The sequence below is a fragment of the Ananas comosus genome, linkage group 10, assembly GCF_001540865.1.
Source record: "Ananas comosus cultivar F153 linkage group 10, ASM154086v1, whole genome shotgun sequence".
NCBI classification, from domain to species: domain Eukaryota; kingdom Viridiplantae; phylum Streptophyta; class Magnoliopsida; order Poales; family Bromeliaceae; genus Ananas; species Ananas comosus.
In genome coordinates, this window is record NC_033630.1 from 1,178,236 (window position 1) to 1,193,234 (window position 14,999).

A 14,999-nucleotide genomic window follows, 5' to 3' on the forward strand; every position below is an offset into this window, starting at 1 on the left:
TAGCCGGAAGTAAAAGCAGATAATAAAATATTACACAAAATTGTAATTAGTACACTGGGCAAGTGGCATTACATTTATTATCTTACAAAGAATAAATAACTCCAAGCAGCCTTTAATAAATTGGAGAAATTAGTCCCTGTTCATATTCGTCGTGCACCCATCACCCACATTTTCTGAACCAAATTTTTTTTTTTTTTTATAAAAAACTAATTTAATTAAAATTCATGTTTTTAAATAAATAAATAAATAATTTATGTGTTTTCGTGGCCTGTAAGAAACCCCTTTAAAACAAGTTCTGCGTGCGTCCTCCCCACCCCCAAACTCCGAGGCCGCGACGCCTGCCCCGATCACAACCGCACATTAACTCGCCATCCGCACGAATCCGGATGCGCGGACGGACGGCCGAGATCAGCTCCCGGCCACCCCGCACTTGTTTGGCGGTTTCTACGCGCACCCCCCCACTTTCCCCTTTGCCCTCGCGGCATTAGAAAAGATCTCCTCGTAAGCGTGACCGAGGGGGTTTGTGCGAATTCCGACGCGCTCGCCACCGCGGCCTCTTCTCTTTTCTTCTCTTCTCTTCTCTTCTCTTTCCCCTCCCATCCCTGCAGTGTTTGTGTTTCTCTTTTTTTCTTTTCTTTTTTGTTTTACGTTTCGGCACGCGCTTTTCCGGATATTTACAAGTCGGTCCCTCGAAATTTTGCGGAGTTTTCGATAACACCCCCCCGCCCCCTCCCCCCACGGTTGCAACCCCCTCGAAGAATCCGAGCGATTCCGCCCCGCCCCACTTCGTTAGGGTTTCTCCCCTGTTTGTGTGATGAGTTTCTCCTCCCTCCGTCCATGGCGTCGTCTCCTCTCCTCATCCTCATCCTCATCCTCGTCTATGTCTTCGCCGTCTTCGTTGTTTTCGATGGCGCAAACCCTAACCCTAGGTTCGCGTCCGCGTCCGGCTCCGAGGACGGGGCGTTCTCGATCCTGAACTACGAGTCGCTGTGGCACGACTACTCCCCGCCGGCGCCGCCGCCGCCCCCGGCGGAGCCGGACCGGCCGTCGGCGTCCTGCGAGGACGACATCGGCGGCGCCGGCGACTTCGACACCCGATGCGAGATCCTCCACAGCGTCGAGCTCTCCGGCAATGTCTACATCAAGGGGAGCGGCAGTTTCGTGCTACTCGCCGGCGTCGTCCTCAGCTGCCCCATCGCCGGGTGCGAGATCGTCGCCAACCTCTCCGGCGAGGTGCGGCTCGAGCGCTCCGCCGCGATCGTGGCTGGCAGGGTTTTTCTCGCGGCGACGAACATCACCCTCGGGAACGGGACGCTGATCAACACGAAGGGGCTGGGCGGGGACCCGCCGCCCCGGACTAGTGGGGTTCCCACAGGGACGCACGGCGACGGTGGGGGCCATGGGGGTCGGGGGGCGAGCTGCTTCGTGAGGGACGGGCAGACGCAGGAGGACTCGTGGGGCGGGGATGCGTACGCATGGTCGTCGCTGCAGGAGCCCGACAGTTACGGAAGCAAAGGCGGATCGACAAGCGTGGAGAAGGATTACAGTGGAGGCGGGGGCGGGCGGATCTGGCTGGAAGTGAAGGAATTGCTGGTGGCGGAAGGGGAGGTGATTGCAGATGGGGGTGATGGTGGCGACAAGGGTGGCGGAGGGGCTGGCGGGAGCATCTATATTCTGGCCTCCAGCATGTGAGACCTCTTAACTTTATCCGATGAAGTTCATTTTTTTTATTTCGTGTTATCCTCTTGTGGATGTTTGTTGAATTTCAGGTTGTTCTTGTACTGTAAGCAAACTTGATAAAAAATAAAGGAACGAAGATAGTATAATTACTAGCCAAAACAGAATGAAGATAGTGCCTGTTTCATGCGCAATCTTTACTTGGAAATTAATGGGGCGGTGGTTTCCATAATAAAAAAAGGAGCAGCTTGTTTAGTGCCTTCATCGTAGTGTGGTTCTCGCTCTGCTTGCTTCCATGTTCTTACTTGTTCTGTCATAAAATAGAATCTATTCAATGTTATGTGCCACATTAAATGTATGTATGTTTAAGTTTGTGATTGATGTAACTTATAAAACAATACTGGCTTTACTGTGAACTGTGTCTCCTTTGGTTCGTTGAGGTGAAGTTCTTGATTTTATGCTAGTATCATTTTTCCTTTCATCTAATGTTTGTTTGGTGATGTAGGAAGGGAAGTGGTAATATAAGTGCTTCTGGAGGCAATGGTTTGGCGGGAGGAGGAGGAGGTCGCGTTGCTATAAATGTGTTTGGCAGGCATGATGAAGCACAAACTTTTGTTCATGGTAATTTAATTGTTTTATTTTATAGTTTATAATATTTATGTTTAATTATTTTTATTTACAGACTGTCTTGTTAACACTAGCTGCCATTGTTTTGTAGCCCTTCTATTTACTAAGTTGTACTGCATTTTTTTTTTTTTTTTCATTTTATGCATGATTAAACGTTTGGTGCATAAGCTATTTGTTAGGTTGCTCTGAAGGTAGGTTGAAAAATTGATTGAAAACATGACTGTTGATGATTGATTTACTGTATTTGTTTTTTGCAGTATTGATTTTAAAGGATAAAAGCAAGCCTGTCTGAGCGTCTGATGACCCCTTTTAATACTTCAAGTGGGAGCCAGCTTTTAGTGAAATTTTCGCCTCATCTTGGATTACCCTAACAGACAAAAACTTCATTATAAAACTTTTCTATGAAGATCTAAAATAGGAAATTTCATTGAAACTCATGCTAGACTTGGTATAACTTTACCAGAGTTATTAGGCTCAAATGTGAAGTTTAACTAAACAGAGTACGGGGACCTCGTTTGGCTAGTTTTCGCTTTTGTGAATTTTATGGAAAGATGTTGGTGGATGAACTTCTCTATTCTTCCTATTGTGGGTTAGCGTACAAACTCATTTTATGTAAAAGGACAAAGAAGCCTGAAAAGGTCACCAGAAATTTTTTTTTTAATTTTTGCCATTGATATATTATTTGCAAACAACCCACCATTTGGTGGTGCATTTGATATGTCAATCACGCAGAACACCGGGAAGAAGAAAAATGTTAGAGTAGCCAGCTGAGGGTAGCAAATTTGCTTAGTGCAGATAGGTAGCAACTAGCAAGGTAACTTTGTCTTATGCTGGAATTTTTGGCAGTTCTTGTTGTATGGTTTCTTGGTCTTTGAAGTCTCTGATAAATTCTATTTCAATGCCATTATATTTTCTACTTAGCAGGACTGTAGAACTGTATATGTAAGAGCAAAATGTAGTAGCTAAGCCTGAGCTAGGACTACATTTATTAGACTAATTTCACAATGCTTTTTGTCTTATTATGCTCCATAAAGTTTTGAATCTGTAGGTGGAAAGAGCTTTGGCTGTCCAGAGAATGCTGGAGCTGCAGGGACTCTTTATGATGCAGTCCCTAAGAGTCTTATTGTTAGCAATCACAACTTGACTACACAGACTGATACTCTTCTTTTAGAATTTCCTAACCAGCCACTTTGGACAAATGTTTTTGTTAGAAATTGTGCCAAAGTTGCTGTTCCCTTACTCTGGAGTCGTGTACAGGTTAGCTCCTGCCTCTGCTATTGTAACAGTTATTAATCTTATTAATCTGTTTTATGGGCACTATGTTATTACATTTATTATGATCAACTTTATTGCCTCACATAAAGCATTGCTGTTTGTCACTGATGGTGTGCTTCCATGTGTTAGAAATAAGCAAACGATGTTTTATGCAGATTGATAATTTGGGTATAGTTCTTCATATTTTTTGCTTTCCTATTATAGCATTTATCCCAGTTGGAGTGTTTCATCTTTGATTTTATCCTATGGTAAGGGTTAGTTTGAATAATATTCCCACTACTGTTAGTGTTGGCTTCCAGATTTAGTGTTGTCGAACCAGCTTGACATAAGATCATGTTTTCAACTGATATATGGCGAACTGGCTTATTCTTGATCGCTACCTAATCATTATCTAGGCCACATTGATTGCAGACATTTTCCCCTTATGGATCTCTTTTTCTAGACTATAGCAGTTATACCTTTACTACTGTCTTGCTTGTGGTTCCCATTGTTACTAATGCACAAAAAATGATTGTTCCACTTCAAGAGGCAATAGTTCACTTCTTTTATCTTCTGTTACACTTTCAACACTGCAGTTTGACCTCTTTTCAGTCCTTGAAAGCTTAAGCAGCTGCCGAACCATGTGTCTTGCTGCCTTTCTACCATTGAAGAAGTGGTCTGTTGATCTTTCCGCTGATTCTTTCCTTCTGAACTTATGTAGGACAGTAGGACTTTGATATATTTGTGGATACTTATATGTTTTGCCTGTTCTGTTTTTAACTTTACATATGGCTTGCCAACATTGTTTTGAATGATTACAGTAGAAAAATGAGTTCAATTTTTGTTTTTGTGTATCCATTTTAGTTATTATTTTTGCAGATTTTGAAGTCCTTTCTTAGATTACTAATTGGATTTTTCAGGTTCAAGGACAGCTTAGCCTTTTATCTGGTGGTATTCTAACGTTTGGTCTAAGTCACTACCCATACTCGGAGTTCGAACTTATGGCTGAAGAACTTCTAATGAGTGACTCAACAATCAAGGTGATTCCTTTAGTGTTTATTATCTTGTTTGTGTGTTTCTTGTGTTAGTTGCTTATTTACTGTTAGGAATGTTGAATAAAGAACATTTACAGCCATATGTGTGCTTCTATGCAGTGTAAATCACTAGTTTATAGATTTCTTTTTTACCATATTTTCTGTTCCTCTGCTAGGAAGCAGATCCTCTGCAGCCATGCTGTTTCCTTATACTCTGTGTGTGTGTGTGTGCACGTGTAATCAGTGAATTGGATGGTTTACAAACTAACACACAAAAATGAAGAAATGCCTCATCTCAGGTTGTAGGAACTCCCTACAATATGCTAAATAATGCCCCATGCATTATGTGGCAATCCGGTAGTGTAATATTTTTGCATTCATACATTGGAAAATTTATAACTGATGTTGTGATCTTTAATTAAGTTTAGGTATATGGTGCTTTGCGTATGTCTGTAAAGATGTTCTTGATGTGGAATTCGAAAATTTATATTAACGGAGGTGGAGATACAATAGTTGGAACATCCTTACTTGAGGCAAGCAACTTAGTTGTTTTGAAGGTACAATGCTGACACACGTCTGGTGACATTTGACTCTTTCATTGATCCTTGTGTGTGTATCAAAAAAATGTATTTGCTGTATCTCAGGAATCATCAGTGATACACTCTAATGCCAATCTTGGAGTCCATGGGCAAGGTCTGCTCAATTTATCTGGACCTGGCGATATGATTGAAGCACAACGTCTGATCTTGTCGCTATTCTACAGTATAAATGTAACCAAAACAAACTGAAAACTTTTTTTTTTATAATTCTGTAGCTTATATCTATAATTATTTGGTTGTGCATTAATTTTTACCCTATAAGAATTAACCAAATTATAGACCTTAATTATATAAGAACAATAGCAGAATGATTGATAATTCCCAGTATCACTTCATATCAATTTTGAAGGCACGAATCTGTCGGGCTTCTTTATATGTCTCGTATTTGCCACATGCCTAGTATTAGTGTAACAACTTTTGGTGTTGCCAAATTTCTTTGTTAGGTATATTGCAAAACCATGTTCAATATGTCTAAATGTACGTAGAATTTCATGCTGGTATCTGGGCTCTTGTCCAACCTTTTTAGTGCAGTTAAATTTCATGCTGGTATCTGGGCTCTTGTCCAACCTTTTTAGTGTAGTTAAATTCCTGAATCATTAAGATGCTCTGTTTCTTCTAGAATCATCTATAGTTATTTATGTGCAAAATATTTTTCTTTATTTTCTTTGTAGGTTGGTCCTGGATCTGTTTTACGTGGTCCATTAATAAATGCAACTAGTGATGAGATGTAAGTACTACGGCAATCTGTATTTACAGTTCGTATATTTGTACTTGGTTGTTTTGGTTTGGATTGCCTTATTATTAGCCATTTGGTATGTCTATTTTAGGGCTCCAAAGCTCAATTGTGAAGAAGAAGACTGCCCTATGGAATTGATTCATCCTCCTGAAGATTGCAATGTGAATTCCTCGCTCTCTTTCACGCTACAGGTGAACCTTTAACAAAGAAATCTAGTAAACAGTTTTAGGTTTTATTCTATGTAGTTATCGACAAAGATGTTAATCAGTGGCCATTTTTATCTTGTAGATCTGTCGGGTTGAAGATATTGATGTCGCAGGGCTTATTGAGGGAACAGTTGTTCATTTTCACAGAGCTAGAAGTGTTACTGTTCATTCTTCTGGAACAATTAGTACCACTGGATTGGGTATAATTAACAATCTTCCTTCTGAGTCGAAATTGATGACACTCTCATACTTGTTTTTGATGCATCAATTTTATCAATTTAGTCTGGCTGAAAAATCATAAAAACATGGCAAAACTAGATAACCACTCAAATTCAAGATTAGGTTGAGTGGGTTTAATATAGATACAAGTTGAAGTTAATCAAGCCTAACCTCTAGTAATCTACTCAAAGTGGACCACATTAGTATCGTGTGACTTTTATTTTCTTGCTCTCTTCTTTCTTATTTGATTTTTATTTTTATTTTCTTTTTTTTAAATGGTACTCCAAAATAGCAGCTGCTTCTAAACTTTGTGTATGGGACCATATTTCTTAGTTGCCTAAATTTGCATCTGCTTTGCTGCTTCATCGTGCAATATATGTTTTATGCTTTCCCACTTCTAGGCTGCAAAGGTGGGATTGGAAGAGGAAGCATGCTAAGCAGTGGCCTTGGTGGCGGTGGGGGCCACGGTGGCAAAGGTGGTGATGGGTTCTTCAATGGAAGCCGCGTTGAGGGTGGCCTCACATATGGTAATCCGGACTTACCCTGTGAGCTTGGTAGCGGTAGTGGTAATGACAGCATAAACACTTCAACAGCTGGAGGCGGCATAATAGGTTGTTATTATCATTGATTGGTTTATGTTTGTTTATTGATAAAATCCCTGAAACTTTGTATATGCCTTTCTAATTAAATTAATTGAAACTGTTGTAACCAAAATAGGGATTTACTTTTTTCTCGTCGAATATTCAGTTAACTTTCTTTGTGCAGTTTTATTTGCTTTGGGGCTAAATTGCAGAAACCCTCTTAAAATATGCGATTTCCGGAGTCTTCCTGAAAAATATTGAAATATGATCAAATAGCCCTTATGTCCATTTTAATCATTTCTATTATATTCATATCTTCTAATAATTCGTGAATGGATGATGTATGGAAGTGGATTTAGTGCTAGTGGTCTTAAATGTAGGTCTTTATTTTTCCACATGGCAAAGTGCAAAATCACGATATTTTCAAGGGGGTTCTTATCAATTTCCGCCTTTTTATTTTTCTTTTGCTGTCAGTTGTTTTTCTCTGGTACTGAGCCCATGTTGTGGCGTTATTGATCTTAATTTGCAGTGATGGGTTCATGGGAGCATTCATTGTCCAGTTTGTCAATCTTTGGTTCGGTCGAGGCAAATGGGGAGAGTTTCAGCAGTGCTGTTGCTAATATCTCGAGTGGAGGCCCTGGTGGTGGTTCTGGGGGCACCATTCTTTTGTTTTTGCGTACTTTAACTCTTGGTGAAGCCTCAGTCCTTTCAAGTGGCGGTGGCCTTGGCAGCCATGGCGGTGGTGGTGGTGGAGGTGGAACGATTCACTTACATTGGTCGGACATTCCTACAGGAGATGAATATCTTCCAATTGCAACTGTGAAAGGAACCATTAACTCAAGGTTTGCTAAAATCTCTTTTAGTTGATTTTCTTTGTTTTGCTGGATTCGGTAATGGTAAACATCAGGAATATGTAGATAATTTGCAGTAATTAGTCTTTTGGCCTTTGAGCCTTTTGGCGTGCCTTCAATTTACTATTTTAATTTTGCATTTATACAGACTTTAAGTTTCTGACAATGTGTTTTGATACTTATACACCCTGAATTGTACATTTTGCTATACTGTTGCTCCTTTTTTCCACTGCGAAAAGTACCCTCTGATGTCGCAAGCTCTAACAGGGTTAGATTGTTAATTCATGTTTCATTTTCAGTTTTTGTTGCTTATATATGTATGTTATGTTTTTATCATCTGAATCTTAAGCTTGGATTTTGTTTCCAGTGTGCTAACAGTTCTTTGATTTTTTTTTTAGTGTTTATTTGAGATTGCAACCCTTTCACCTAGAATGTGCATGCATTTTATTATTTCTTGAACTCTATTGAAATTTATAGTTCATGGATTCTCAAATTTGTAGTTCATGAAAGACTTCATTTGCAGGTTCAATTTTCTGGATAACGAGTTTGGACTTTTAAATGTATTATGTAGCTTTCAAGTATTGTTACTTGTATACAAAGGATTGACATGCCACATAATTGCATAAGTGCTAATGGTTCATTTTGTGGTTTGGAGGTTTTTGCTGCAGTATCTCTTTCTTTGAACTCTATGCTTTCTTTTATAGGGGAGGCATTAGCAGGGGTAAAGGCTTTGCTGGAGAAAATGGGACAGTCACAGCCAAAGCTTGCCCAAAAGGTCTTTATGGATTATTTTGCGAGGTATGTTGTACTTTTTATAATTGAAATTATTTCAGTGGCAATGCTAATATTTGCTACAGTGTAGCTTTTATAGTTTGATCACTTCTTTGTCAGTTATATATGGCTTTAGGGGGAAAAAAAAGAGCGGTAGCATTACTAAACTCCTTTTTGCTAATGCTGGTGCGAGTTCTAGAGTGGGAATCAGTTCATATGTAGTCAGTTAATAAGTTATTGACTGCTGACGTTAATTATTTTGCATATCATTGTTTTATGGATGATGGTTCCATGATTGATTGCAAGACACAATCTGTTATTTATGGGACACACACACACTAAGCTTTGTTAGTTTGGGCTATAAATAATTACTAAGGAACTAATCCATCTTTTAGAGGTATCAATTTTTAGCACTCTATTGTTAGGGAAAAATATACAAGAAACAATAGCTGCTTTCGCTTTTTCTTTGCAATCAATTGCTGATTCTGACACGTCTTCACTCTTCCCGAATTTTTGTATATTTCATCCCTGTTGTCAATGTTGATGTCAAGGATTGCCTATGCTGCCCATGCCGCCCCGTGCCATCTGTGCCATACCGTGCCGAGGTTGTGCTGGCATGTGGCACGGGGGTGTGCGCACACCATATCGAGAAAATAATTTTTTTTTGAGTTTTTAAAGGCCTTTTTTGAGTGTTTCTTGAGGTGAAAATATTTGCAAGTTTTTTCCGTACTTGAAATATGTAAATCTTGTAAATCTACTAACATCTGCTGCAATTAGTCAGTTCAATAGTATATGATATTATCTTTTAGTGGGGGGAAAAACAGAAAAGAAGATCTCCCCCAATATTTTATATTTTTGATGTAGTGAATTTGCGTATGGTAGTCAATACTTTTTTAGAGCGTACCAAATCATTCTTATCACAGTATTTTGNTTTAAGAAATCCATGCCACTGTTGGTGGTTGGCGTGTGTGGGGGATTTTTGGGGGGGGGGCGGGAGGGGGGAGTGGTGTCCTGCTGACATTGGCATGCCCCATGCCCCTGCCAGTGGTATGAGCCATGCCAGTGGCTTGGCAATCCTTAGTTAATGTTATTTATTTTAGTATTGTCGAGGATAAGGGAATGTTTCAATAAACAAGCTTATCTGATATAGTTCTTTTTGAGGAAATGCAGGAATGCCCTTTGGGTACTTTCAAGAATGTCACTGGATCTGATAGAGCTCTTTGTTATCAGTGTCCCCCTAGTGAGCTCCCTCATCGTGCTGTGTACATAACAGTTCGAGGTGACAGTCGCTAAGTTGCTTGTTTTCTTATTCTTTTTGTACAGAAATGTAGTCGCAGATTCTAATTTTCTCTAGTGAGTTTGGTAATTTTCTAGCTATATAAAATCGTATTGTTGATACTTTGATAGTCATCATTTCATCCATGTTTGCCTTGAGTTGCTGTAGAACTTTTCTGAACATTAGCATTTTCTTAACAGGAGGTGTTGCTGAAACCCCATGTCCATACAAATGCGTGTCCGATAGATATCACATGCCACACTGCTATACTGCTCTGGAAGAGTTAATATATACTTTTGGTGGACCATGGCTTTTTGGCCTCCTGCTTTCTGGTCTTCTTGTGTTATTAGCCCTGGTTCTAAGCGTTGCACGGATGAAATTCGTTGGTACTGATGAATTACCAGGGCCAGCACCAACTCAACATGGGTCCCAAATTGACCATTCCTTTCCCTTTCTAGAATCGCTGAATGAGGTTTTTATTATTTGCGTCTTCTCTTGACATACTTTAGAATAAGAACAGAATTAGAACCTTTTCTTTGCAAGTCTTTCTAATTTTGGCAACTTTTTTTTTCTTTGCACACAGGTCTTGGAGACAAATAGAGCTGAAGAGTCCCAGAGCCATGTTCACAGAATGTATTTCATGGGTCCAAACACCTTCAGTGAACCTTGGCATCTTCCACACACTCCACCTGAACAAATTACAGAAATTGTGTATGTGGGCATGTGTTATATTGGATTTTGCATTTGAACAGATTCTACTTCTGGCACCCTTATTTTCTTATCATCCCTTTTCCTTATTGCTTTTTTACTGTCATATTTCATTTTTGTCTCTCAAAATAATTGCTTTCTTTTCTTCCATTTGACTTCTAATATTTTGTTGTCTTCTATACTTTATTTTGGATGGTAGATATGAGGATGCTTTTAATAGATTTGTCGAGGAGATAAATGCCCTAGCGGCTTATCAATGGTGGGAAGGATCAATCTATAGCATTCTTTGTATACTTGCGTACCCACTTGCGTGGTCCTGGCAACAGTGGCGCAGGAGAAAGAAGCTGCAGCGCCTACGTGAATTTGTTAGATCAGAGTATGATCATTCATGCTTACGTTCTTGCCGTTCGCGTGCTCTTTATGAAGGGCTCAAGGTTTGCACTATGTTTACTTTTTGTTTCTAGTAGAAGCTTCTTTTGCTTTAAAGGTCATTGACTGAAGAGTGAAGACCTTGTACGAATACTCAAGCTCAGTTTTCTAATTGTAGTATAAGATGATCCTTATAGGCATGACCTCTTTCAGCTTGTTGCAAGATATCTCACCTTCCTAGTTTCTGAATTTCTAGTATTTAATGAGATTCTGCTGAGTAGTTAATCCCTCGGGGCAGTTAGTGGGGAGTGTTTTTAAGTACTAGATGCTATGGATAGTCGTTCCTTGACTGTCAAAAGCTGGACAAGATGGAGAGCAGAATGTTGAATCGATACTGGGCTGAGCTGTTGAGCTTCTAATATTTCTGAATGGAAGCAACCAGTTACTTGGTATTGAAAGTCCACTTGGTCGGCAGGCACAAGCCTGTTCTGAAGAGGGCACCTTAACATCTTATATGAAGCTTTAGTGACTTGGGAGTTGAAAAGGTTTTGAATTGCAAAGGATTCTTTTATAACTTCATGTCTTGCTCGTGACTAATTTTTTTTCTGATTTGCAGTCCTAATTCACTCTTAGATAACCAAACTATCAATAAAGCACACTTGTTCTGTTTGTTATAAAAGAAAAGTCACTTTTTAAGATAGAGCTGAATGAATTATATCAAGGTTGCTGTCGGTGTAGCTGAGACATTGATTGGGTCTCAAAGAGTTCTTGGTCTTGTTGTTTTAGCATTGAAGGGTTATTGAAACTTTGATGCATAACTGTATATATTATTTTGTGTAGGTGGCTGCAACTCCCGATCTAATGCTAGGATATGTAGACTTCTTTCTTGGCGGAGATGAAAAAAGGCCAGACCTTCCTCCCCGTCTTCATCAAAGATTTCCCATGTGCTTAATCTTTGGAGGTGATGGAAGTTACATGGCGCCTTTTTCGCTCCACAGTGACAATGTGCTCACTAGCCTCATGAGCCAGGTTTGTTTTTCACGTCTGGCGAACCTTAAACACAATTTTCTGATTCTTTTAAAATTTGAAATCTTTTCGTATAAAGCTATCGGGTTGTATCTTTCTTGCTCAGGCTGTACCACCAACAATATGGTATCGTCTTGTTGCTGGACTCAATGCCCAGCTGCGTTTGGTTCGTCGTGGACACCTTAGAACTACACTAGTGCCTATCCTTAAGTGGCTTGAGACTCATGCAAATCCTGCTTTGACCTTGCATGGTGTATCTGTTGACCTAGCCTGGTTTCAAGCTACAACGTTAGGCTATTGCCAACTTGGTCTTGTTGTATGTGCTTTGGAAGGAGAAACTGAGGCTGCAGCAGTTGATGGTGGTACTGGAACCCCGCTGCTTGACAGAACTGCCCGGTGAGATATCGTTGCTTGCTTGCTTTATCTTTTGGGGCTTTTGCGCATATCTTCCTGCAAAATCATCTATTTCTCAGTTCCCCCTGTAGCACTGGAACTTCTATACATACCCCTCTAAAGTGCAGTTTCTTACGTAAATAACCTTAACTTAGGTTGGGAAGTCATCCAAATTATCGAAGTTGTTGGTTTTTAGTACAAAGGCATATATGGAGAAAAGCAAGTTTCTTTTCAGGATAACATGAAAAGTCATGTTTGTAAATAGATAATATTGCAGGAGTGTATACATGTAAATATCTTTTTTACTTGTTCGGTACTGTTTATGTACATAAATATAATTTCGACCCACCTCTGTTATGCTACTCGTCTCCGGTGCAGAGTGCATAACACCCAAGGAGAGATTCAATCAGGCCACTTGAGACACAGGGATTCTGTTATGCGGAAGAGGATTAATGGAGGGATTCTAGATAGCTACAGCCTGAAAATGCTCGAAGACAAGAAAGATTTCCTCTACCCCTTCTCTCTTATAGTGCATAACACTAAGCCAGTTGGCCATCAGGTGTCTTTTGTATGCTTGAATTATTTCAGTTTCTCTGAAAGTGATTAGTTTGTTCTCTAGCAATGGAGCTGGTTTTGATTGGATTTTATTTTTTGGACACTTACATGATGATTTTACTTGACTTTTTTCTACTGCAGGATCTTGTTGGTCTGGTCATTTCGATATTGCTGTTTGCAGATTTTAGCTTGGTGTTGCTTACGTTACTCCAGCTTTATTCGTTCTCTATGGCCGACATCTTCTTAGTTCTGTTTGTTCTTCCTATGGGTATCCTCTCTCCATTTCCTGCTGGAATAAATGCACTTTTTAGTCATGGACCTCGGCGATCAGCAGGCCTTGCTCGTGTCTATGCCCTCTGGAACATCACCTCGTTGGTCAATGTTGTAAGTGGTCCTACTGCTTTCCCAAATTTACAATTCTTTCTTTGGCTTCGTATGACACTAGTCTTAAGAATGTTAGTCTTATCAAATGTATACTTATTGGCTTATCATTCTACAATAGTACGCATTTGTTGCTCCCATTATGGTGCCATCAAACCATACTTATCTCTTTTATTCTACAGGTTGTGGCTTTTATATGCGGGTTTGTACATTACAAGTCATCAAGCCAAAAACATTCGAGCCTACAACCATGGAGTTTGGCAACGTAAGCTTGTTTTCCTTCCCTTTGTTTCCTGCTGCACTTGAAACATTTTCCTAATCCTTTTCCTCGATTTAGAACTTTGATTCGGTGCGTAGTTTTCCTGTTCATTTTCATTTATATGGAGTTGCTTGTGTTATTAGCAGGGATGAGAGCGGTTGGTGGCTGTTCCCTACTGTACTTGTATTGTGTAAATGCATCCAAGCGAGACTCGTCGATTGGCATGTTGCAAATTTAGAGATCCAGGATCGTTCCTTGTATAGCAATAACCCGAATATATTCTGGCAAACCTAACACAATATCGAGTGATTGGTTAGTGCTTTTGGAGTTAGACGAACTCGACTTTTTTTATTTTATTTTGGGAGTTGAAAAGGAGAAAAGGGGGAATTGCGGGCCTTTCTTTATGCACAAGGCCCAATTAGCATTCATCGTGCGGACTTTGACGCCCCCTCGTTAATCTCCGTGCAGTCACAGCTTTTGCTTTGGTGTATATACATAATGGTTTCTTGATCCATTCTTTGTAGAATTTAGTGCGTATAGCATCATCATACATTATACTTTGTCTAATGAGCAGCGTAGGAATTTTGGTTGTTGTATCTTTTGGTTGTTCTAAATGTTATGTAGCCGGCTAAGGCGTGGAAATGTAGATACTCTTGTGCCATTAATCCTAACTTAATAAGAGCACCAGCAAAACTCTATGATACCTTTTCTTCTTTTTTTTTTTAACTTCAAGTTTTTAATAATCTGCTGGGAATCCCTTACTCTGATCATAGTCTTACAGCAGTTTTGAGGCCCCAACTATTTTTCTTATATGAGCCGAATGTGTCGCACATCTATTTATGGTAAAGTGTCAAATTGGATTTATTGAATTTCAGCCGTATTCAAAACCCAATAAATTTGTTTGTTAACAGTAAATTTACTTTTGTTAATGACATTTCCCTCTCTCGAGTACCAGCTCTGATTTATTGAATACGGAATACTAGAAATTGTTGAGTTCTAGCACGTTAGAAAATTTCATACTAGGTTCTGTTGTCATGTGAGTATTTAGATCTGGATTCATCAACTAGGCAACTAAAATTCTTGGTTTGGTTTGGGAATAAACAAACACCGTCTATTTTAGGGATAGTTTATAAGTGCAGGTATAAGTCTAAAATAGATCAATTTTGTATTTGGATAAAATTGAGTTGTTTTCTAGAAATAAGAAAAATAGAATTTGGATAGATAATAAGAAGAATAGTAGATAGTTATAAATAAAAAATAATAATATTGTCTCAATTATTATATATGAATTAAAATTTTTAAATTTTATATTTAAATTAAAACTTTTAAAATTAAAACATTCAAAATTGAAATCTAAATTTTTAAATCTCAAATTAAAAAATTTAAAGTTTACAATCAAATCTAAATTTATAAATATAAAATATCAAATTAAAAATTTAAATAATTAAAAATAACAATTTAAAATTTAGAATGTAAA

At 39.1% G+C, this 14,999-nt stretch overlaps 1 protein-coding gene across 1 annotated transcript; it reads left to right on the forward strand.

Annotated features, from left to right (window-relative positions):
• On the forward strand, nucleotides 329-14,225 carry LOC109716759. Its single transcript, XM_020242315.1, has 22 exons — nucleotides 329-1,688; nucleotides 2,183-2,298; nucleotides 3,353-3,561; nucleotides 4,479-4,598; nucleotides 5,021-5,149; nucleotides 5,237-5,362; nucleotides 5,863-5,918; nucleotides 6,019-6,118; nucleotides 6,216-6,333; nucleotides 6,754-6,963; nucleotides 7,463-7,775; nucleotides 8,489-8,582; nucleotides 9,726-9,834; nucleotides 10,032-10,303; nucleotides 10,415-10,542; nucleotides 10,739-10,973; nucleotides 11,749-11,937; nucleotides 12,041-12,330; nucleotides 12,706-12,886; nucleotides 13,024-13,266; nucleotides 13,446-13,528; nucleotides 13,669-14,225. Exons 1-22 carry the CDS (start codon nucleotides 838-840, stop codon nucleotides 13,814-13,816), a joined length of 4,320 nt encoding a protein of 1,439 aa, XP_020097904.1. The 5' UTR covers nucleotides 329-837; the 3' UTR covers nucleotides 13,817-14,225.

Coding starts and splice junctions, on each gene's coding strand:
- LOC109716759 (XM_020242315.1), top strand. CDS start 838: ATGGCGTCGTCTCCTCTCCTCATCCTCATCCTCATCCTCGTCTATGTC. Junction 1,689..2,182: donor TATATTCTGGCCTCCAGCAT/GTGAGACCTCTT, acceptor TTGGTGATGTAG/GAAGGGAAGTGGTAATATAA. Junction 5,363..5,862: donor CGCTATTCTACAGTATAAAT/GTAACCAAAACA, acceptor TTTTCTTTGTAG/GTTGGTCCTGGATCTGTTTT.